The sequence below is a fragment of the Pseudopipra pipra genome, chromosome 4 (assembly GCF_036250125.1).
Source record: "Pseudopipra pipra isolate bDixPip1 chromosome 4, bDixPip1.hap1, whole genome shotgun sequence".
In the NCBI taxonomy this organism is placed as follows: domain Eukaryota; kingdom Metazoa; phylum Chordata; class Aves; order Passeriformes; family Pipridae; genus Pseudopipra; species Pseudopipra pipra.
The window spans coordinates 17,427,252-17,451,485 of NC_087552.1; the positions used below are offsets into that span (position 1 = coordinate 17,427,252).

At 39.8% G+C, this 24,234-nt stretch overlaps 1 protein-coding gene across 3 annotated transcripts; it reads right to left on the reverse strand.

Annotated features, from left to right (window-relative positions):
- Nucleotides 1–4,431: 4,431 nt before the first annotated feature.
- LOC135412833 (glycerol-3-phosphate acyltransferase 3-like) lies at nucleotides 4,432–22,985 on the reverse strand. Of its 3 annotated transcripts, none has more exons than XM_064651782.1 (12): nucleotides 21,912–22,985; nucleotides 15,101–15,142; nucleotides 13,058–13,350; nucleotides 11,852–11,926; nucleotides 11,107–11,196; nucleotides 10,096–10,189; nucleotides 9,727–9,842; nucleotides 8,260–8,315; nucleotides 7,825–7,910; nucleotides 6,933–7,061; nucleotides 5,752–5,831; nucleotides 4,432–5,305 (listed from the first exon to the last, which is right to left on the reverse strand). In XM_064651782.1, exons 1-12 carry the CDS (start codon nucleotides 22,116–22,118, stop codon nucleotides 5,191–5,193), a joined length of 1,383 nt encoding a protein of 460 aa, XP_064507852.1. In that variant the 5' UTR covers nucleotides 22,119–22,985; the 3' UTR covers nucleotides 4,432–5,190. The 3 variants fall into 3 exon arrangements, with proteins under 3 accessions (XP_064507852.1, XP_064507850.1, XP_064507851.1); XM_064651780.1 differs by having other exon boundaries at nucleotides 13,058–13,328; nucleotides 15,070–15,142; XM_064651781.1 differs by lacking the exon at nucleotides 21,912–22,985 and having other exon boundaries at nucleotides 15,070–20,423.
- Nucleotides 22,986–24,234: the final 1,249 nt, after the last annotated feature.

The following is a 24,234-nucleotide window of genomic DNA, read 5'->3' on the forward strand; positions in this document are numbered from 1 at the left end:
GAAATAAACCTTTCAAAATTATTTAATAACCTACTTCTTAAAATTTTGATATGCAAGAATATAGTATTTTCCCCAGAATTACTCTATTTAATATCCACAGTTTAGATATTAATCACCTTTCACCACATGCATCTTTTGTAGAGTCAAATAGAAATACCAAGGGATATCAACTGATGTCAATAATCTGCTGTTGCACACAAATCATGACTACTGATTAGTAAAGCAATTATCATATTAAAAGAGTTCAACAGGGCTCAACATACTGTAAAATTAGAAATTGGTCAATACCACTGCCATTATATAAAACATCATTGATTGGATGTACCAAACGGTGGCCTTGATGACAATTGATCACAATGAACTCTGCTCACAGAGGAGTCTGGTACACTAATTGAGGAGCCATCGTTAAACAGAATAATAAATAGAGGAAGAAGGGAGAGGAGAAATGGCTACAAAGCTAGGGTCCTTCCTTGTGTGTACAACAAAAACAATAAAAAGACAAAGAGCCAGGAAGGCCTCTGTCTCTACTGTATGTCCATTAACTTCTAAGCCTACATTTCCAAAACCAAATGAACCTGTGAACCCCTCGCAGGTCATCTCCACAATCTGCGCCACAGCTGGGAAACAAGCTCAAAAGAGCCTGAACAACACTTCAGCACAAGCGTTTCCAAAACCAAATCCCACAGAGAGGATAGAAAGCCCAGAGGTCTCACCCATAGCATATCTGTGACCTAAATCCATTGGCCTACTTGAAATGAGGCCTCAGACTGCACGTGTAACCAAAATATGTTCTTTGAGGCTAAAACCAAACACCAGGGGAGGACCCACCCAGGCTGCTTTCCTTGTTTTGTTCATGGCAAGCTGCACATGAAAGAGTTTCAGTGAAATGCAGGCTTGTTAAATTTGGCACTAACGGTTCGCTGTTCTCACTGCAGCTCAAGGAAATGCATGCTGGTAGGAAACAAGTTCGGAACATCTCCCTTATTATCCTGAAAACTTGTTTTCTTCTGAACATTTCATCAGTCTCAGATCAGGAGCAAACTGCATCAAGGTGCAGAAGAAACTCATCACGGCAAATCCACATGTCCTACTGCCTTCAGGTTTGTTGCCTCTACTGAGTTTTAAAATACAAATAAAAGCCCAGGGGTTAGACTCATACCTGATTTTGAATGAACTGAAGGACAGAAGTAGTTCTGACTTTGGTTTGTCATAGGGTAGAGATGACCTGGGGAAACCCCACACAACAGAGGCTGCTGAAACTTCGAACAAGCACAAGCTTTGCTGGTATTAAACCACGACCAGTAATCAAAGATCCCGTGCTGGGGGTACACAGCATTATTTCTATGTTTTCATGGTTTCCTGGAAATGCGGGAGAAATAACAGGCTCATTTATCGGCATTTAGGGCGAGCAGGTTGTGCAAGGCGGAGTTTGCTCCTAGTTGAGTGGACGCCACCAGATGGCCCCCGTTGCCCATTTCTTCTAATGCTCGTGGTGCAGCGACGGGAACGTACCTTGAGCCGGGAAAAAGAGCTTCCCAGTAACGCAGAGCTGGTCAGCTGAAGTCGGAGAGAGATGGGCATTTCAGACGTTCCCAAAGGTAAGACACAGCTTTAGAAAAACGCGTTTGGATCCAAGGGAATTAAGGACCTGAGCTACATCAATCGTTGTTAACATGCAAGTACGTTACAGTGAAAGATTAGCACATGTTTTAGCCAACTTCTGTTCAGTTGTCAGACAGTACAAGAAGTCATCAAGTTGCTTAACACTACATCCTCTAATAATCCACAACATTTCTATTGTTATAAGTAACTCATGTTTCTCATGTCCACACTGTGCTCCTAATAGATAGGAGGCACTTGGTCATCCCTTTATATACATACTCTGTGTGTGTATAGACAGAAAAAAATATTTATTTGTAAATATATATAAAAAGAAACCTCAAAACTCCTGGTCCCATCTTGTATTTGAGTCAAATACGCTCCCGGAGGCCCAGGAAATTTAGAGAACCTTCCTGAAAAACAGGCTCAAATACATTAAGGCAATGGTGGTCATTTACACAGAAATTCACCTTACACTGCTTAACACTGAATAATTACAATCTGTTTCAGGTTACTTTACTCTTGCAGCAGAGCAGCACAATATACTTTAAACATGAATAGGGGTAACATCCAAATAATCTCTTCTTAATCCACAGATGAAAAGCCAGAAATGAGACAGATGTTGAAGCTATTCCAGTCTGCAGATTTAGTTTAAAGGGGTCAAAACATAACTCACCTTTCCAAGTTCTACTCCCAACTGAGGAAAAATTAGGTAATAGCAATGCAAACATTCAAAAACATGTTTTCAGAGGACTCCTCAAGCTGTGATTTTGGAAGCCTGCCTAAGGAAGGAGAGGCATGTTACACACAGTGACCCAGCCTTTATGGGATTTTGTAGGGTGCCCTTACTTGTTCAAGGCTTCAGGACTCTAAATATAGGGAACACAGCTCCAGCCTGAAACAGGATAGCACCCAAGTGACTTGAGGTCCGGAGCCACCCCAGAACTCACACTGTGTACAAAGATTCTGCACTGTGCCTTGACCATGCTGCAGTTTTATTAAGGACCTAAAGGAGGAGTTTTTTGAATAGATCTGGTTTTCCATCCGCACAGCTGATCAAACAGTGATGTCTCTGAAAGTTAGAAACAGCAGCTATGTTCAACTCTCTGTCTCTGACTCACTCACATAGCAAGAGGGTATGATTTTACTGTTACCATGCCCTCCTGCTGGAGGTGTAAGACACACTTATCTGTGGTGTCCTTTTGGATAGTAATCAATTCCTCTATAACCTTATCACTCTAAGGGCAGTATACAATTTCAGATAAAAGTAATTGCCAAGGCCACTGCTGATATATTCTGTATTTCATTTGCATTTCAAAAGAATGGAGGAGGTGGAAGGTAGGTAAAGAAAGCATCACTAAAAACCACAAACATTTCTTTAAAGCAGGACAAGACAAAATAGTCTCTGTTTCAAGTTAGGCTGGTATTTTTTAGCAGCTAACGAAGCACACTTCACTCATCATTAAGAAGTTCTTCTGTTCATCACTTGCTTTACATTTCCCTATTCTATATGTATGTACGTACTTCAGAGTTTTCAGCTTCTTTTGTCAAGACAGCCAAAAAATGGCAGAGGAAATACTGACAATCCCACCATCCTCCCACAGATGACATGTAATACTCATACCTTCAGGGGTCTGAGCTAAATTTTACAAGACTTGGAGTAACAGATATGAGGATCACAGGTTCAAAGGCTCCTCTTCTTTTTTTTTGGCTGGGGAAGTGTAGCAGGCTGAGGAAAAAGGCACATCATCTCCTAATTTCTTACAGAAGCAGAGCCCAGATTAGAATATGTCTCTTCCAACAGTTTTATCTCCCCATATTTTCCTGTCTCTGCCCCCTTTTTTTTGCTTACTCAGTTTCCCCTTTTACCTCTGAGCAGGAAGAAAGCCGATAGTAGTGTGGGAAGGATGCTCCCCACACTTGTCTTACTGCAGCCTCTGTTAGTGACTCTCAGACAGCAGTCATACAGAAAGAAAATCTCTCAATTTTAAACTCTGGCACATTGAAGAGATTTAGCAGTTATCAGGATTGTCTACCACATTTCTTCACATTTTTATACCTAGAAAATAAATCAGCAGCTTCAGCAGCCATGGAAGCACAGCTTACTACACTCAGGAGCCAACAGCCCTCTTTCACAGCAGGAGAGCCTAAGGCAATTCTCCTCTGTAGACATACTGCTAGCACTCTCCCTACCTGAGTGGCTAAAAGCTTTGTAGAAGAGCAGTTTCTTCTACTGCTTACCTATGGCACCAAAATTTGGACTGACTGATCCACCAAAAGGATTCACATACTTGTAACAAAGCCCGGCCTGGCCCCAGAAGAGGAGAACTCAGTTCCATGCCACTTCTGTGCCATGCAGCCTCAGGGCAGTTATCACCTCTGTTAGCCCCTCCTCTGAATATTAGTTTTCTAGACTCTCCAGGGCTGGGCAAAGCTGTATCTGTGCATCTGTGCCTCTGCAGGGTGTGTTTGTGATCACCACAACAGATCCTTCATCTCTTCATCAATGGGCTCTCACGTAAACCTTATTAACTGTCCTTACCAACATCTCTGTCACAGAGCACCTACTTGCGTGTGTTTCATTAGGGCTATTCAGATCATTTAAGAAGCCAGATCCTTCCATAAGGGAGCTACTTACCAGGAGAGCAAATATTTTATACCAGTAAATACTGTAAGTGATGGAAATATTTCCATCTCATACTTCTTATGTGCAGCTATTCTATTTATTTCTGGAGGGTGGGCTTGTCAGAGAGCAAATCCATAGCCTTCATATCGAGTGGCAACATAAGCAGGTGGCTCTCCAGAAATAATGATAACAGAGGACAATGGATGTCACATCAAATGTTTTCTTTAATTTGGGTAATACATACAAAGAGACAGAGAAAGGGACACAACAAAACTAGAAGATAAAATGTAATTTAAAACCACAATATATTTTCTTTGACACTGTCCTTGGCTGTGACTAATTTACCTCAGCATCACACACCCAGGCATGAGGGGCATGCTGCCCTGGACACTGTTGTGCTCTTTGTCAGAAGAGAAAACTTTCTACATTGCTGTCCCTGGTCTTGTGACATGGAGAGGAAAGTCAGCACGTGTTTTTTTTCCCCCTCTGACATCCAACACTTCCTCTCCAACATACAATTTGGAAAACATGTTTTGGTGAACTGCCTAACGTCTCCTGATGTGAGGAGCTCTCCACAGCAACATGGTTACTGTGGCTGACAGGAACACTGCTAGTCCAAGTCACTGAGACAGCAGGCTAGGACTACAGAGTTGTTTTGTTAGAAGCTAACAGGTAACCATTTAAGTCCTCAAGGTATTGCAAATGTTTAATAAGCCTAAGTAATTTTATTGCCAATTTTTCTCACTCAACATCGGAGAGAATTTTACTAGTAGATTGTATATTTTCCTATTTATAAAATTAGAGTCTTTTGCATTAAATAAGGATATCTCTTTATGGTTTCCCTGCTGTGTCATATGCAAAATATCTTACAGAGACAGAAGGAAAACATGTTTGGTTTCCTATAAAAACCAGTCTATTTTCTGGTAGAGATAAGTCATGGAAAAATGAGATAAAATAAATACCGTTTAACAAACATTTCCGTTTCCCACAGATCCATTTTCTATTACTATTTGGCAATATTTTTTCTGTTGCTCTTCCTTGAAAGACTCTTTCACCTTTTTCCTTTTTAGTCCCCCATCCCTGAAAGATACAGAAAAGAAAGAGCCTTGAGCTCACTTCAGGGTCAAGGCAGAAAAACATTGCAATATTTAGACCACGTAGTTTCCAATCTTTAATGTTGGATTTTGTACAACAATGTTAAATGATCTGTACTGCCAAGTCTTACCACACAACAATGCCCTTTCTTAACCCAGCATTTAACAGTCAAATAATTCATTTTCACCTAACACTGCCTGCTGGCTAGATCTACCTGTCAGCTCTGTTTCTCTATATATACTATATTATTCTATTTATTCTAATGCAATTGTTCAAGGAATATTTTCTGGATTTAGAGTCAGTAAGGGTGATGGACTACGGTGCAAGCAAAGCAAATCTGGAAGAAGTTTTAAAGGATTCCAGACTAATGTTTCAGAATACAGAACACCTTAAAATGCTTTAAACCCAGTCTCAGAGGTGTTGCTTCTTACCAAGGAAGCACAGACATTCCTCCCCGAGCAGCAATGGCAGCCTTGACTCTGTTGGCAAAGTGAACAGCATCTTCTTCTTCCTGAAAAATATAGTAATTATTTGCTTTACAACATGAACATTTTTTCTGTGCCTCACTTAAAGACATTTTGTCAGACAGCAGGCACTTCCAGACCCACAAGCCAGATGTGACTTGCAGGGCAGTTCCAGCTGATCCTGGGGAACGCTGACCAGTTTGCCACCAGTCAGTGCCAAAAAGAACTAAGTGGGAGGCTCTCTGGTTTCTGGGGCAATCTCAAACAACACACAGTATGAGGTCACAGGTCTGGCCAGAGCAGGGGATGTGTCTGCTCCCAGTACTTCAGCATGAGTCTGAAGCTGGGAACACACCGACAGGATCACCCTTGCAGGAGACGGGGTTCTTGAACAGGGTTGGGCCTGGTGCATTCAAATTTTTGTGAGCTCACAGGACTCTGCCCAAACTTCAGAGGACTGAAGATACATGCATTACAGCAGCTTCCCTGCCAAAATTAGGGCTGAGGAAAGACCATGGTAGACAATACCAAACTAGGGCTTTGCTAGAGAAAAAGCCTTGAGCACTTTGTCAGTGTCAGGGTGGTATATAGGGCAGTGGGCTGGGAGGCTCTGCCAAGTTGTGAGGTAAAGCTGCTGGGCAAAGGATTAGCTGGATATGCTGCAGGGCTGAGGAACAAGGTGGTGGGAGGAAGCTGTTACAGAGAACAGGGTGTTGGGAAGATGCTGGTAGCAGGGGGGGGACACAGAAGGCAGAAGCGACCCTGTATGGAGTGAAGAGAAGGCCTGAATCTATGTATCCCTTGTAGAGTAAAAACAGGAGGTCTATGCCAGACTGAGGGGCAGGACTCCTGCAGCATAAACCTATGTCTCTTCTAGTCTCAAGGATCAGAAGAAAGCAACTGCACCTGCACCCAAGTAAAGGTTTTAGTAGCAATAGGGAGCATGGTGCAGGAACGTCTGAATATTTTCAAGGTTAGTTTTTATTTGAAGATAACTAACCCACATGAATCCATGCTCAATTTTAAGACTGTAGTGTTGCTTTCTGGTCTTAATCCATTAAGTTATCAATAAAAATTCACAAACACTATGCATAGTAACACAGACAACATTTTAAAAGCATTTTCAAAACTTAGAAAAGCATAAGTACTTCTTGGACCATCGGTGGCAGGTACCATACGTTACAGACAACAGCCCAGCTGGTCAACAGATTGAAAGTATAGGTCATCATAGAATGCTTTGTGCTGTTCCAGAAGGCATCTCCAAAGCGGGGGTCATACTGGAAGACAAGAAGAATAAGCACAAGGGCATGATCTGCTACCTTAGTTTAAATCACATAAGCTGCTTTTTTTTCGGCCACAAAGTCACAGTTCAACTTATTAAAAAGGGGTAAATCTACTCACACCTCCTAAAAGCATCAGTTAATTCAAAGTAAAGCTCCAACATTTATTATAAGTTTCTAACATTTTTCATTTACAAGCCATGCAGGACCTCAAACTGTAACAGACCCATTGAAACACAACTGTAACAAGAGATTTACTCGAAATGTAAAGACTTGTCATCTACAGATATGCTGACTATGAAGGTTTAATGAAAAAATGTTCACACCACTTTTAATGATTTCCTTAAGATTAGGCAATGTTAGAGTTCCAGAAAAAGTAACTAACATATCTAGATCTAGGGCAACTTGGCTAAAGCTACTCAGAAAGACTTGGAAGTGCTAAGCAAAGTGCCTTTATCCTCAGAGCTCACAAGAGCCAGGAGCCCTAGGACAGAATGAGCAAGCAGAACTGAACACACAACATGGCAAGGGCCACTGTACTTTTCAGGTAACCTAACCAGTTGCAAAGATCCTCAGTGAAACATTTCCCATACTGCACTGAACATCGCAAAACATCAAGTTTTCGTTTTCTCAGGGTTTATTCAGTACCTCATTCACACCAAACAAGCCCCTTTATAAGGTTTACACATGAACATCTTCTCTGACGTGAGAAGCTTTTTCAAACAATCCTTCCACATTTGGAAAACTGCAGTTACATTACCTTGATTGCTACTGGATGGATGGTCCCTCCTACCTCAAAGCTTCCCTTCTTAAACATCATTACTGATGTGTTGTTAATGCAGGTACCTGGCCAGAATTAAAACAGATGAAGAGCTTAATCCATTCTGAGAAAACTATCAGCAAATGAATCATAAACTGTCTTAAGGAGACTTAAGTTGCCAAAGGAGAAAGTAAGCTTTAGTTCTGGAACAAAATCCCAGAACCTGTACTCTCTTCCATTATGTTATATGCTAAAGCAAATAGACTGTCATAAAACTGTTGTAAGATACTAGAACTTGACTTTTAATATCTCACAAGAGCTAATTAATTCTACAAACTAAAAACAAACACCTCACTTGTAAAGACTGGATATAATAAACTGCACTCAGTGGCAAGAAGTGAGAAGAGCAATAAAATCAATATAGTTGTTTCCTACCTTCTGGGAAAATTAAAATGGGTAATTTGGCCTTATCTGCAATGTGTTCTCTAATTCTGTGGAGAGAAAATAAAATTTCACTGTATATTTCATATTTGTATTTGTCCAAGCATCTAAACATCCATTACCTCTTACATAGGACAAGAAAAGCCCTTGCCCTGTTGTCTTTTGCCAGGCAGTAGCCTCAGCTGGGACATGTGATAGTGAGACACAGGCCTGAAACTCTCTCTTGCTAATTACAGAAGTACATTTTTTACAAAACTGTATGAAGTTTCATTTTACCATTTTAACCTAGTTAACATGAAGCCAGAAAATGGTGGTACTTGAAGTCTCTGAAAATAACTTCCCAGGTTGCAGCTATGAACACAGTCGAACTTGCCTGACTGAAGTATATTCCATATTTTCATGCCTTCTAGGTACATAGCATCAGTTTTACATGTATCTAATGATTCTCTACATCTAGTCAAGTGACAGGCTGCTATCTTACTACATTAGCTGCATCACTTAAAAACAAATGTATCACCACTAAGCAGATGACTGACACCAAAATCTGTTATTTTCCAAGACACCCATCTTTCCTATGACTCAAGAGCATGCAGCTCCTCTCCAGTCTGCATTAAAGAACAAAAGCAAAATATCAGATATAAAATTAAAAAAAAATAAAAAAAAAAGAGAATGATCTAGCATAGGGAACCCTTTCCAATTTTCTAAGGACAAACTGTCATAGATACTTTATGTTAGCTGCATTGCACCCTTTTTCATGAAGATTTAGGACAACTAAGAACAGTCTCTGTAAACACCTGATTCTATAAGAACTGTCATACTGAGTCAATCCTGTTTATGTCCTTAAAGTCCAACATGTTATCTCTGCCAGGAATCAGTATTGCATGTCTTGAGAGCATCATAGGCATTAGGTAAAAATTTTATGATACTACTCCAGGTGCTCTTCCAGCTTCTAGCAGCTAGGTGGTACCTTGGTTTGGGGGGTTTTTCTTTGCTGCAATCACTCTCCCTTTATACTGTGATAACAGCAGACACAACCAGCTTTGATGCTCAGAGCTGGTGAGTAAATGTACCAGGACAAGCCATGATCTGGGAAGCAGAAGTGCAGATAGAACTCTGTTTTCAGTCCTGACATCCCAAATCACAGCCTCAAAACTGAATGAATAGGGTCCTGCCTGTGGCAGACAGGGCAGTTGTAGCAATGTGGAAATTCCCAGAGGTTACGTGGCAAATGATCAAACATGGAGTAGAATTATTAGAATAGTTTGGGCCGGAAGGGACCTTAAAGATGATTGCTACACCCTGCACCTTCTCTGACAGAGCAGTTTCAAACCTTACACTGATGACAACCTACAGCTGCCCACCAAGGAGAAATGCAGGGTAAGAGCAGCCTCAGCTTATGCTTGAACCTCACAATTACTAGACTTGACCAGACAATTAAGCAAACAGCTCACACTACCTTACTTTTTCCTCACCAGATGACGGTCTTTCATTTCCGAACGTTCAAATACGACATGCCGACCGGTCCGCATGCAAGATTTTTGAATGAGTCCTATAAGCCCTCCGTGTGCCTGGCCAACCTGCAAGACCAAAAGAAACTTGTTACTATGCAAATGCACCCATGCATCTGTTTCTAAGCTTAATCACAAATTGTACCAATTCTCTTGGTCATAAATGCACACACACTTGCCTGCATGTGCTTTCTTGCAGTCCAAAATGTGAGTTTGAATGCTATCAAATCCCCCTCTTTCGACCAGTTAGTTTATCCTCTTCCCCAACACTACATCTACAGGCATCTCAACATTACTGATATTTACCAACTCTTGTTCATACCAAGGAATAGCATCCATCGCTGACCAGGATTAGGACATCTAATGGAGATGTGTGGTTGGCTACACAGATGCCTCCTTGCTGTGGTCTGTTTTCCCTGCAGTGACAACCATAAAGGCAATTATTAAACATTTATTCTCCAGACTACAGGCCCCATCAGATGACCCATCCAGCAGGCATACATGCACAATCAAGACTGAGTGACAAAAGCATTTCAGGCCCATGGCTTATCTGCAAATCCGTAGGAAGTGAGAGAACACAAAACATTTTAAAATACTAGTATTACAACATATATGTTAAAATTTCTGGTAGTACATTACAGCAGATAAGTCATCTTTCCTCATACTTCTGAGAGTCCCTTCACATTTCAGCAGTTCTGGCATTTCACCAAAACCAGTTTCCTTTTAGCTGAAAATATGAGATTTCCCTGGATATGCATTTTAGCTGCATATATTACCATTCACAGAGGCATGTATCAAAGAATATTTGGACACCAAAATTCTAAAAGCAAAGCCACTGCAGCATGATTTTGCTTTTCTTTCTAAAGCACAAACAAGATATTTCAGAAGCCTCCATGACATAAAGCATACCATTAAGCAAGCAAGACACTACAAAGATTTACCAAAATACCTCCCATAACTTACTTCAGGAGAGAGCACGAAGAATTAGTTACTGAACAAATTGGCTACTGGGACAGATGAACATTTTATGGCAATATTTTTGCATGTGGTTAAAACAAGTTCATGGCAAACATTGAAAAATATCTAAGTGTCTATTTAACCAGGAATGCAAGTACTACTTCACCTACACATACCCTGCCACTACACAACAGAAGACACAATAGGGCATGCAAACATCCTGACAGAGTCTAGATGATCCAAACAGCTTTTTGGATAAATTATGCCATCATAGTATCCATGCAGTAATGGAATAAGAATCCTTCTCTGAAACTTGAGACATTAAGTACTGTAAGAATGAATACCAACCCATTGAGAGCAGATTGGAACCACTCACCTGTTGTGAAAATGAACAAGACCACTCAGACATCGGACACCTAGTGTGGCACATATCATCTGAACCTGGTTGCTCAGCCAGCCTTTAACTCTAAAAGAAATGAAGCCATACATACATTTCCAGTTCTACATAGTCAGCCATAGAACGCTCCAATATAAACTCTCCAGATTATTCCAAAGACCTGTTACTACAAAGCCCATACTAAGAGGATTCTCTGCAGTAACAATACCACACAGAAGGAGCTCATTGGTATCAGAGATATTCTTGATCCACTCTCTTACTGTAATCTATTCTAAATCCACCACATTCAAAGCAGAGAAGATAATAGGGTTTTGTTTTATAGATTTCTTCTCATTCACTAACATAAATTTAATATAGCAGTATCTAGCTGGTGAATCACATTCGAGTTTCTTGCAGTGAGAGGACACAACAATCTCAAAGTATTAATACGGAATTGCTCAGGACAGGTGATTTAATTGCCCTGTTCTGACTCAGGTAGAGCATACTCTATTTTATGCTCTAAGACATGCTTCCAGCAGTATCTATCTGGCTTACATTGCATGTCTGCTTTCAGATACCATTGCCATACTCTCTTTCATAGCACTCTGTAAGTTTACAGTAGAGAAAAAGTCATCCCATGATAGTCCGCATTAATCCTCTGGCTACAAGCAGAGTGTTCCAACTACTAGTTCAAATCCTTAAAGAAATGAAAAAGAAATCAGTAGAGCCCTCAGCAAACACCTACCTGCCATTTGGAAACTGTCCTACTACCATACTGGCCAACACCAGCAACAGGATGCTGAAAACAGACAAGCAGACGCTACAAAGTAAAATAATCTTAATTAAATGCTAAGAAGCAAAACTGGAAGAGTAAGCAAGAAAACATTTTATTTGGCCCTTTGATCCATTTCACAATGCTTCCCTCCACCATAATAGCATCTAACTAGCAATAGAAACTAAAGGCCAATGGGACAATACAAGTACATGTTTTCACGCAATTAACTGGTTACAAAACCTTGTGCTGCTTGGAGCCTAACTTCCAAAAAGCACCATGCTCTGATCTGAAAGTATCACATGGTGAAGAAGCCATGGTGTTCAAAGAGGACAGCAAGTAGTGGCTGGTGTTCTTTTATGCAGGTGAGATTTCTCAGGGCCAAAAGGGTCTCAGAATTTAATTTTTAAAAACTTATCCAGATATTTCAGTATGTATTTACACTCTAAAAAGATGAAAATTAAATTCTGTTGGTTACTAATGGCTGACTCAACCAGTATATTGAAGCCATTTCTACACAGATGTTGTCTTCTTAAGCTGTATATCTAAGTTTACAGGCAGGTATATGTTCTTGGCTATGTGACTGGTACAAAATTCCACCATGCACTTCAGCTAGGTTGTAAGTATATTGCCCACCCATCAAAAGAATAAGGAATTTTAAAAGCTCCTGTTGTTTGCAAGAACGCATGAATATTTGTAGTGGTTTGGTCAATATGACAAAGGTTGGGTTTGCTTAATAGACAATGTTAAAATGCTGAACATTTAATACATTCCAAGTGGATGTCTCTTCTTTTCCCTCCATTCAGCCCTATGCCCCATGAACACTGGCTTTGCTTCAAATCCCAAGTGTTCAGCACAGTCTCCCTGTCTCTTAGGCAAGTAGAGCCTGATCCTTTCACTTGAAACAGCTGTTACTTTACCCGACAAAAAGATATCCAGTTTATTCCTATACAGTTTTGCTGGATTTTAAAAACAAATGAATTACTAATTACTATTAATTAATTACTAATCAAGCATATGGAACATGAGAAATTTACGTCTTTGGCACCTCTTTTTTTTTCTTTTAGGGATATCTGAGTTTAGATGGCATCTTGGAAAACAGACAAAAGCCATATTATTTCACAACTTCCCTGAAAAGTAACATGAAAAGCAGATCCCAGCAAATTACATCTGGCTCACCGAAAAGGCAGCAGGAGACAATATCGAATTAGGATCCCAATGACCCACACAACAGTGAGTTGCCAGCTGACACGGTGTAAGTTGGCATTGGTTCTGCTGAGGAGGTTCCAGGACACCAGCTCCTCAGAGGAGAACCGTCGAGTGACTTCATCTTCTGCAACTGCCTCACACCCCTTCTTGGAGAAGTACATAACATCAGCAAGGCTGAAGCACCCTTGGCACCGGCCAGCAATCTCCTCTTCCATGGGGGTTTCATCTCTCTGGATGATCCCTGCATGAGGAAATGAGTCCTCCTTCCACACGGTGAAATGAACAACATGGGTTCCAAAGAGAGTAAAATACACGTGCTTTTTAGACATAGCTTTCCTCCTACTCAAGCACCATAATTGCATTGTTATGCCTCATTTTTGTACTGAACATTTAATTCCACAAGTTACTTCTCTAACCCTATGCCATATAACCCCCCCTAAATTGCTGAGGAAAGAGAAAAGCATTCAGATCAAGCTGCAAATAAAATCTTGAGCACAACACCTACTTCATTGTTATTTACCAAACAACATATGTACACACACCTAGAAATGTCAACAATGCACTGCCAAGGTTGCAGATCCCTCCTGGTGCCCTGACTCAGATTCAGCCAGTGCTTGTATACTTATTGTTCTTGTTGCTGTTGATTAGTTTTACTTTTTTCCAACTGTAACAAACTCCTTCCTCTGTATTTTTTTTCAGAGCCATCTTTCTTCCCCTATCCCTTCTCCTTTAACAGTCCCCTCACTAACAAGGAATTGGAAGTGTCTAGATTTCCCCCAACCCCCAAAACATTGCATAGTGTAACACTGCATGTTGTTCTTCCAGACACATTGTACTGGAAGAATAAAAACACATTCATGCTCTTCTATTTGTAAAATTACACTCCATCGGACAACCACACAACAAGTTTCAGTATGTTTGCTGAGGTCACTCTGAGACCAGATTCTTATCTGGCTAGTTGAAGTGACTAAAATTGTCTTGATTCATACCAGCTAACACCTGGCCTTCTTGTTTGCCTTTTGTTTTTTGTTTTTTGTTTTTGTTTTTGTTTGTTTGTTTTTTTCTGGTTTCGTTTCTGGTTTTGTTTACTTTTGTTTGTTTGTGGGGTTTTTTTTTGGTTTTTTGGGGGGTTTTTTGTTTGGATTGGGTTTTTTGTTTTGGTTTTTTTTGGCTTTTGGTTGTTATGCGGGGGTTTTTGTTTGTTTTTGTTTGTTTGTTTATTTTGGGGTTTTTTTGGAGGGGGTGTATTGGATGACATTAAATGCGCATTACTCAAAATACACTTAATTTATCTTAATCAATATACTACCCCCCACCAGAATCACAAAACTTTCCTCCAGCTGCACTTCAGTCAAACTTTCAACATCCAGGAAATCATCAGACCCAAAACTTATTAGCTGACAAACCAAGCAGTCTACATGACTAATGACTAAAAATGGCACTACAAGTAAAAGGATTACCATGAGAACTTAACACACTCCCCTCTGGTCAAAGAAGAAAGGAAAAATAGTTGGGGGAAAAAATTACTCAGATTTTATCCTCATGCCTAGACAAGAATGCAAAATTTAACTGTGATCCATGGGATGCTGTAACTCCTTCACTTGAGAGACCCTGGGTTTTTTGCATGTGAGGAGTTACAAGAAACAAAAGAGAATCCATGCAGAGCAAAGTCAAGAGCAATGAACACTCATTCAGTCTTGTAAAGAGAGAGCTGATGGAGTCAGAAAGAAGAAAATACTCATGAAAACAGGGACAGCTTCCCAAATGCTTATCAGCAGTCTTTCTATACCCACACTAGTCTCTAGGTCCTTTTATTCAAGAAGACTCAATAATTTGCAGATTATCTTGCTTATAACATCCTTCTGTAGCTTTGTAACTTCAACAGTTATTTGCCCATCAAACTCCTTTCTAAGTAAGATTTTTAAATAGTTGCCTTTTTACAAGATGAATAGTGCTGTGTCCCCTTCATCCAGAGATCTTACCAGTGGAGATTAAATTTTCAAGTGCCAGCGCCTTCTGCTTTTTTACTCCCTCCTCAATCTGCAGGGTGGCCCACTGTTCCCAAAACAAGAAAAGTAGATGTTGATGGTTTTAATTTCATCATTTCTAGACATTCTGTAATTACCTTAGGTGAGTTGTCTGAGCCTCTTTTACTCCTACACGGTCTTAGATTTTCATTTTTCAAAGTGAGCCTGAAGGCTGTCCTGCACACCTCCGGTTTCATTTGTTACATAGACTACCTTTCGCCATTTCCAGGAAAAATTGTTTGGCTCAAACTTCTTTTCAGGACACAGTTGTTTTTCTTCTGGAGGCTCAACAAATTACTGAGCTACCTGAAAGACTATGAGATCCATGGGTCCAAAACTCTCTCTTTTCCACTTAGCTTCAGGCAATAGGGTTATGCAAAATACTATCACTGACATCAGAGAGATGCTGAAAAAATAGATCTAAAAAAATTAATTTAAAAGAATAAAAGAGATTACCTCATTTTTAGGGCATTAATGTGATTTCTGTTAACAGAAAACAGAGGCAGCAACATTTTGTATCCATGGTATTTCTGAAAAAGTAGCTTTGGTAATGGGTTTTCACCCTTCCCTGTCTTCACCTTTTTGAGCTAAACCAAGTTTCTCCTCCCTGCACAGAACATCATAAAACTCTCCATTAGCAAATCAAATATACCAATACACCTAATTTTTCAAGTTTTTATAGTTTTGAATGTTTTCATCGTACATATATAAATAGTAGCTCTAGTGAGTCCTAGATCTTCCTGTATTTATGTCAAGATATCTGGCCTAACAAAGGACACCGGATGCTTGAGTGTAGGCTCTGCTCATTATCAAAGAATCAACAACCCACACATCTTATGCCTTCACCTGCTATTAAAGCTACCCATCTACAACAGATAAGGATAATCCATCTGCTTCAGGATAAACTCCTGCTTAAAGTGTATTTCCTTCTTACTGATGTGTGCAGCCATTTAAGTCACCACAAAGTTGATCTCAAATAGTCTTCACTACACTACAATGTGTTGCATGTGCCAACAATATCAATTAGCTTTTTTGCCATCCTGAAGTTTTGCATGCTCTCTACCAGCTCCTTCTGTAGCATTAAAGTCAGTAAAAAAAGGGATACTTTGCCAAGGCGTAATTAGGATATTTTAGTTACCCTAAGTTGACTTTTTCTTACCAGCCATCTTAAAAGAAAAGAAAAAAGTGAAAGCAGAATAGGCTTTGATGGGGTATCTTAAACTCCATGTAAACCATCTGTTATAACACCATAAAACAAACAAAAAAAATCAAAAAAGAAGAAATTAAAAAAAAAAAATCCCACACCACAGCCCGTCACTATACTTCCCAATTACTCTCTTGAAAAGGTCAACTGGTACATCACCTGTCTCAATCTTTTGCAACACATGAAGAGTCAGAATTGTGGAGCCAGGGGATGTCATGAAAACAGCAGCCCACACACTGAGAAATGAAAGAACATCCGGAACAGGTACAGCAATGTTGCAAAAGAGAGTAAAGGCAGACATGTGGCAAATTTAACCTCTTTATAATGTACTGCTGGTTCTCACCCCTTCCCCAATATTCTTTTAGGATACTTGTATGGCATGAGGGAGGAAAATAAATAAAAAATCACTGAGCTTGACAAATAAAGCCTTTTTGCCTTACTCTCTGCTTTCCTGTCTCCTGTCTACCACCCTTATCTTGCCTATCACAGTCCTCCTACATACAGAGGCACCTGGCAGCCAGCAAGCACTGCGAGAAATGAGCTTGCTCATACTGTCCTAGAGGATTTGGAATGCCTCAAGGAAGCCGGCTTTTGATTGCCAAATAGAAAAAGGGTGATAATTACTGACCAAGCTGACTCAAAATATATGTTAACTAATTTAAATAAGACAAGTCAAAACCAACAAAAATTTATAAAGATTACTAGTAAAATATAAAGTCTTGACTCATAGAACAGAGAAAGAGTGAGACAAAAGTGGCTGTAACTAAATGGTCAAGGCTACAAAGACGAGGGGACAAGGCAGAAGAGAAGGAGCTTTCAAGGGCTGAACAGTTACACGGGGCTTGTCAGCTTGGCCAAGATGGCAGGGGACAGAGGTCTACAAAATCTGGACTGGCACAGGGCAAGTGCATAAGGTACAGTTATCTGTTTTCTCTTCTAATACAAGAACTGAGGTTCATCATATAAAAGTGTTGGGCAGAGTGTATGAGCAAGAAAAAGGCAATATATTTCCACAAAACACAGTTAAGTTGTGAGTTCATTGTCCAGAACATGTCACCAGAGATCGTTTGAAATGGGAGCAGTTACAAAAAAAACATGGATGAAAATTATTGTGGAACACAAAACCCTCCCAGCTCATGAACTGGCATGGGAGACTGAGGCAACAAGGAGTGAGGAGGGAATCTGATCATACAACCACCCAGCTCTTCAGCTTTTCATCGAGCAGTTGAATTGAAGCCTGTCAAACTGTCTGTCTGGGTCAAACTCTGGACTGACTCAGCAGACTAGCTACTATGTTGTTCTGTATTCAGTTGCATCTGTACGTATAATTTGTTTTTAAAAATGAAATAAGTCTTTGCGATCACCTTTGTATTGCACAGCATTGAGACAGAGCTGTCATGCTGGTCTTTGTTGCAAAACAGTAATGAAAGGATGTTTTAAATGCCTTACAAAAAAAAAAAACAACAGATGTTGCAACTAACACAGAATTTAAGTATTAAATGTAGCAACTTCATTCCTAAGTTTGCTGACTGAACCAGAACTCAGCTGCTGTGCTTTCCTCACTTCCATTTCTGAAGCGATGAGGACACAAGGAGTCCAAACATCCAGTGGTTGATCCCAGATGGAATACTGAAGACCTGACAGTTTACCTCCAACAGTCCATTTGTTTGAGCTTCCTGTAATTACATTCTAAACAAAATAAGAATGCCCAATACTTGGTTATATTAATTACTTTCTTCATAGTACCTGACAGGAAAAACTATACAATATGGAACGTTGATTTTCTGAAATCTCACTTTTTGTGTTTTTTTATGAGGGTTTTGCAGTTTTTCCTCCCTTTTCCATTTAAAGTACTCCATTTTTCTATACTATGTAATAATTCAGTTTTGCATCTCTTCCCATATTTTACTACCTCTTCTCCCATATTCTTACAAGAGGTTTTTCTAGTCACTCATTACACTGGCTTTTCTCAATCCTTTTCTCATGTGTGACAAAGGCTTTGGGGCAATTACTCCCCATAGTCTACCAATACAATGGCAAAGAGAAGGTCAGTAGGTTTTTAGCACAAACTAAAATCACCATCGAGCAATTGGGACCTTTTCATCCAACAGTCCTTTCTGTCTGGCCTCATTTCGCCTTTCATATCACAACCAAGAACCCAGATCAAATGATCTGAGTATTACATTGCATGTCTGAGAGAATGTGACTGTCCACCATCAGATTGTGAAAAGGACTCACAAATCTCCTGCCTGCTTTAGCGAGAGCTGATGAAATAGGTTAAGAAGGGTCACAAACATTTGTTTGGAACAGGAGCACAGGTGTAATTTGTTTGGGCTTTGTTGCAGAGGCTAGCTCAGGATAGCCATGTATTTGAAAGCACGGCAGGGAGCTTCTTTCACTAGTTTAAGTGACAGCAACATCTGCCCATATTCCAGTGGGAGTTCACAGCACATTAGCTACCTCTGTATACCTATCAATTCAAAGACTATTCACAAGTATTAGATGTCTTTCCTACATGTGAGTATTTCTCAAGAAACAACAATGCTCCAATTTCATACAGAAGTTCAAAACTCAAAATTCCAGAAGATTCTTGACAAATAGAGCTACAGCTGTTCAATATGTTTCTTTGACTCTCCACAGGACTGCGAAAGCAAAGGCATTTTCTTTTGGAACAGCTGGAATACCATCCCTAGAACGGCTTCGCTAGTATTGTCATTTCCATCAAATTCTGATATAGACAAGCAAGTACAAACTCACAGAAAACACATTATTTACAAATAGAAGTTTACAAGCATATGGGAAAAAGTAACCTTATCAGAAATCAAACCACATTCATCTTTATCACTTCTAGACGGTACAAATTATTTCCATACATGATTACATCTTTTCCATTTGTTCCAGTCACTGTTCACAGTGCTAAAACACTTCAGTGAAGTCAAGAAATCAAATTGACTTATCATATGCCACCATTACTCATTGCTTAGTAATAGATCTGAAAACTTAAGCTTCATTCTAAAACACATTTTTTTTTGCTCCCAGCAAATTCAGTAAGGGCTACAGATATGCTTTCTTTGAAAAATATTTTCTGACTTTGAAGTCCTCGATTTCAATCTCTACTTTTTTATTTTTCTCAAGCTGACAAACATGGAGGAAAATAAAACATGTTTTCCCTTTGCCTCCCTATTTGCCATCTACAGCTGTAAGAAACAAATATAAAGTGTTGCCAGGTGAGAAGTTTTCTGTTAATTTTGCAGGTCTACATAAAAGACTAAATCAAATGCAACATAATGGAGAATCCAGTCATAGTGCTCAAGGTTGGATTTTTTTGCTGAAACATCAACCAGTTGTTTGGTACTTCCTAAAGCACTGATATTCCTGCAATATAATCCATAGTGTGCTAATATATGACTAAGCATCTACTCTTAGCATTTTCAGCTTAGCTATCCGGTTTGGCATCCTATTTCGCCATTCCGGATAAAAACAGGAAACATGGTCTGTCTCTATGCATTACCCCATTAGCAATATCTCAGGTAGATAATGTCACAGCTGGAAACCAGTCCACCCTTCACTGGGCTTTCAATGTCAAGTTGTTAATTTCTCAAACAAGCGGTGCATAGAAGCCTGCTTTAAAGCTGACTGTATCCCAAGCTGCGATTTTGGCCATATTCTGAGGAATGAGCTCCAGGACTCAGAGAATAGGCCCAGCAATTACATGCACAAGCTTTAACCCAGCATTTGCCAGTCGTACTCTTCCCTGCAAAGAGCCTAGTGGGCCACAGCACAAGCAAAGGTGACCTAAAATTCCCTCCATCCTCTCTCCCTCCCATTTCCCCCCGAAATAGCTCTTAGTTACTCTTTTGGCACAATGAGAAGCATTTGAGCAATACTTCAAAGAAAGTAGTTGGAATTACCTGTCAGATGAAAACAGAGGAAACTCCTTTTTTGCCCATCGAACAATTAGGGAGCAACTTTGAACTAAAACACAAAACAAGCCAGTCTGAACTGCAGTGCATAGAGTTGTGCTGTTCCTCTTACTAGCTGCTGTGGCCACAGGGAACTAAACATAAAAGGCTCACCTGATTACATAACAATTAACTTTTTAATTATTTCTCCACATTGTGAACACAAAATTGTCATGCTTATAACCTGTTACAAAAACTGTGGAAAGAGAAATATCTAATGTGCTTCACAAAAGAAGTGCCTTCCTATATAAAGCACACACTGAGTTGGTCAAATGTCTCTCAAAGCTGGAAAGTGCACAGGGTGGGGGGAAAATACGGAAGTTATTTCAATGTCTGGCAACTGCAGCAGCAAGACCTGTCCAAAAGACCTTCTCAGATTTGATATAAGAGTGCCAAGAAGAAGGTACCAAGAAGAATTTAATTAGCATAGCACTAATTGATTAAAAAAACATATGACGTACAAAGGCCAATATTACACATAGCCACTCCAGGCAGTCATTTGTCATTAACACCAGTATCTGAAAAAGCAAGTAACCCTAAACTTTGCAGTCCTGTGCACTATGCTAAATGTTGTTCATACAGCTGAAGACAGATCCTGCCCAAGAGCTCTTAATCAGCATTAAAATGAAACAAAATAAAAAACAAACACAAACAAACAAACAAAAAGAGATAGAAGAATTATAAGACAGAAAAAAAAGACAGAATTGGCAAGGTAAGATGGTTATGATATTAACTATATCACATGGCTACAGACATGTTATACTGCACAAATAGATGACTCCAACAGTTTAATAATAATAATAGCAATAATACTAGTAATGTGTTTTCTGCCACAAGTAGAAAGTATATTCACAGAAAGCAGGTTTATGCCAGAAGCACAAAGTTAATCTACTGGAAAATGGAAATCCTTCACTGTTCAGTATGATGAATTCACTGCACCTACTTCTGGCTAATGATGGATACAAAAAGTCAAACTTGAAAAACCAAATGGAATTATGGCTTATTAAAACCCCCAGAAACCGCTTACTGATAGCAGCAAAATTAGGATCTTAGCCATGATCAGTTCATCCCTAGAAAAATTACACTTTTAGAAGGTTGCACAGATTCCTCAAGTCTCGTACAACAGAACTTGTAACTGCTTGATCCTCCAGATTTACATCTGGAAGAAGCAACACACAGAGTAAATATTCTTACCTAGAATATTAATACCATGTAAATAAAATAATCCAAATAAAACCACTGAATCTTAATGTACATCTAAAATACATGTTCTTATTACTTACCAAGTCCCATAAACTAATACCTCTTTTTCTTTATATCTGACTTTTCATGAGTATGCTACTTGCATGAAGTACTTTAACCAGCCTGAACTAGAACAGATCATGGAGTCTCTATTTTAATCCAAGAAAACCTCAAATCAGCAGCAGATTATATGTAAGCCAGCACATAACTAGATATCATTAAAGACACCGCTCAAAGTCTATCATGTAAAACAAAGCTTCAAACAACACATCCAAGTTAACGGAATTCCTTCTGCTGACTTTTATGGCTTCTATAAAAAATGCACAGATTTTATTATTAAACATGTCCTGTAGCAAACACATACCTTTTGAACCTAATTCTCAACTTACCTCTAATATTTTTATTACAATATTCACATAGAAATGAGAAATCCCCAGTGACACTCGGAACATCGAAGGCAACAAAACTAACGCCACAAACAAAATCATCCAGATTGACAAAATCTTGCTTTCTGCAAGACCATGGCCCTCTCTATTTTCTTCCATGCTTACTCCTCCAAAATGCCAACCAGCTGCCTTTCTCAAATATATGCTCATCCGTAGTGGAGAATCTAGCAAGCTTCCAGAGATGGAGCCAAATAAGAATTACACATTCTAAGAGCCAAAGTTATGTCTAGGTGAAGGCTGCTGCTCTCTGAACCTGACACCACAGACACTCTCAATGATAATGTGATTTCTACCCTTTATCCCACCCTAACTCCACCCACTTCCTTGTAATTGATAAGCATTTACTCACTAGGGGAGAACAAAAAAAAAAAACATGATAGGTAATAATATATGTTAGGTAATTAGATACTGTCAATAAGAAAACTTTTCAGTGTGTCAATTAATTTTCACAAGGTGTCCTGCCAACAAATTACAATACAGAACTAGGTGGGTGTGGTTTTCAGACTACCTAAAATCTTCTCTTCTAAACCTCATTTAATACACATGAAATACTTCTCCAACTGACATTTGTGCAAATTGGTGACTTATTTAGTCAGACTTTCTACTTCATGAGGAAATAACTGCCTCATTTTGATATTTGATCAAAGGAATGAAACTGAAGCTTGAGGTGCAAGTCAGGCTTTTTTATTTTATTTTTTAATAACACACATGAAATGAAGACGCAAGTTTCAGCAGGCAGGGATTGACAATATGATAAACCTGCTCTCTCCATTGCTCTACCAGAAATTAGCCAAAAAGCCTGTATTACAGGGTTACAAAATACACTATGGTGAAGTAACAAGCCTTTCATCCTTTCAAACCTTTTCATCTATTCAACTACAGAATTGAAATGCAATAGATAATCTGGTTTCTCCTTCTATCCTATCAATTGTCAATAATTTAATTCAGTATTTCTTAGGAAAGACACAGTTCAGACCCTAACGGCCACCTCTCTCCTGCCTTTTTGGATGCACAACAGAAGAGGTGAATAACTCCAGAATTCAAGGGGAGCCCACCAGCTGCTTGTTTACAACCTTCTCACAGAACAAATTAACTAACTTTGATAGAATGAGCAAAACTGCCGAGACAGTGATATGCTAGTCCACAAAGCATCTTCCCTTTGCACATACTTACATTAGCGTGTTTTTCTAAAGCTGGGGCTGTCCTTTTAAAATATCCCCAATCCCACGTACTATTGTTTGGTTTGTGGAGCAGTCTGAGTACACACAAACTGGATTTTCTTGGAAATGAAAGCAGACCCAAAGATTCTCTGTAGAAAGTGCACCCAATACCCTCCAGTCAGTAACAGAAGCAGAGGTGTCAGAGTGGGCTGTACCACCTCTAAGTCCTCTAGTTTATATCACATGCCCAGGCACCAACAAGCAGGATCCTGACATGTTCTCAAGCTCACATGAATCTCTGGCATGCTTCTTGTGCCCTATAGTGAGTCAAGTAGCTTTTGTATCTTCAGATTTGCTGCTGAATGACATCCTTCGGGTCTTGCAACTACACTGCAATCTTTTTCAGCAGTCTAACTTTTCTTTTGCTTCTTCTCATTATTTAGCTTCTTTGCCTTCTCTCCCCTTTCTGGCTTCTTTCTGAGCTTTCTGTATCTTCTACAAAATCTTGCTGATTTGTCTGTTTGGTTTTTTCTGCTTTCCCATTGCTCTTTCTCTCAATGGCAACCTCAAGCCCCTCACTCTCCCATCACGCTGCCGCTGCCAGGTACGCCATCAACCACTATTTTCTCACCTGCCCCACCAAAAGGCTCCAGTTCCAGGCTCCCCTGGGAACAGTGTTTTATCATTTGTAAAACAGCTTTACTCACCCGTTTCTGTTTAGCTACCACTCCTTACATTCTCACTACTAGTCTCTTCCTCGAGTGGCTTGTCCAGCTAACACATGATCCCTAGGGTGGCATATACTGGAGAGCTGGATGGGCGGGCGCTGATGCACCTGGCACAAGGCAGTGTCTCTGAAGAGCTGCCATCAGCCCCAGCACAGGGGATCGGTATGTATGTCGCCTGGGTGCTAAAAACCTTGTGGGCGGGAGGGTGGAGGTAGTTTCTGGGACCTGATTCAGGCAGGAAAGGTGGGCAAAATTAAGTATTGATAGGACACCACAAAGTAACAGGAAGTTGTGGTGACTCGCTTAATGGGATGCCTCAGCAATAAGTTTGGACACACAAAAGATGGATTCTTTCTTAAAAGGATAGAAGGGAATACA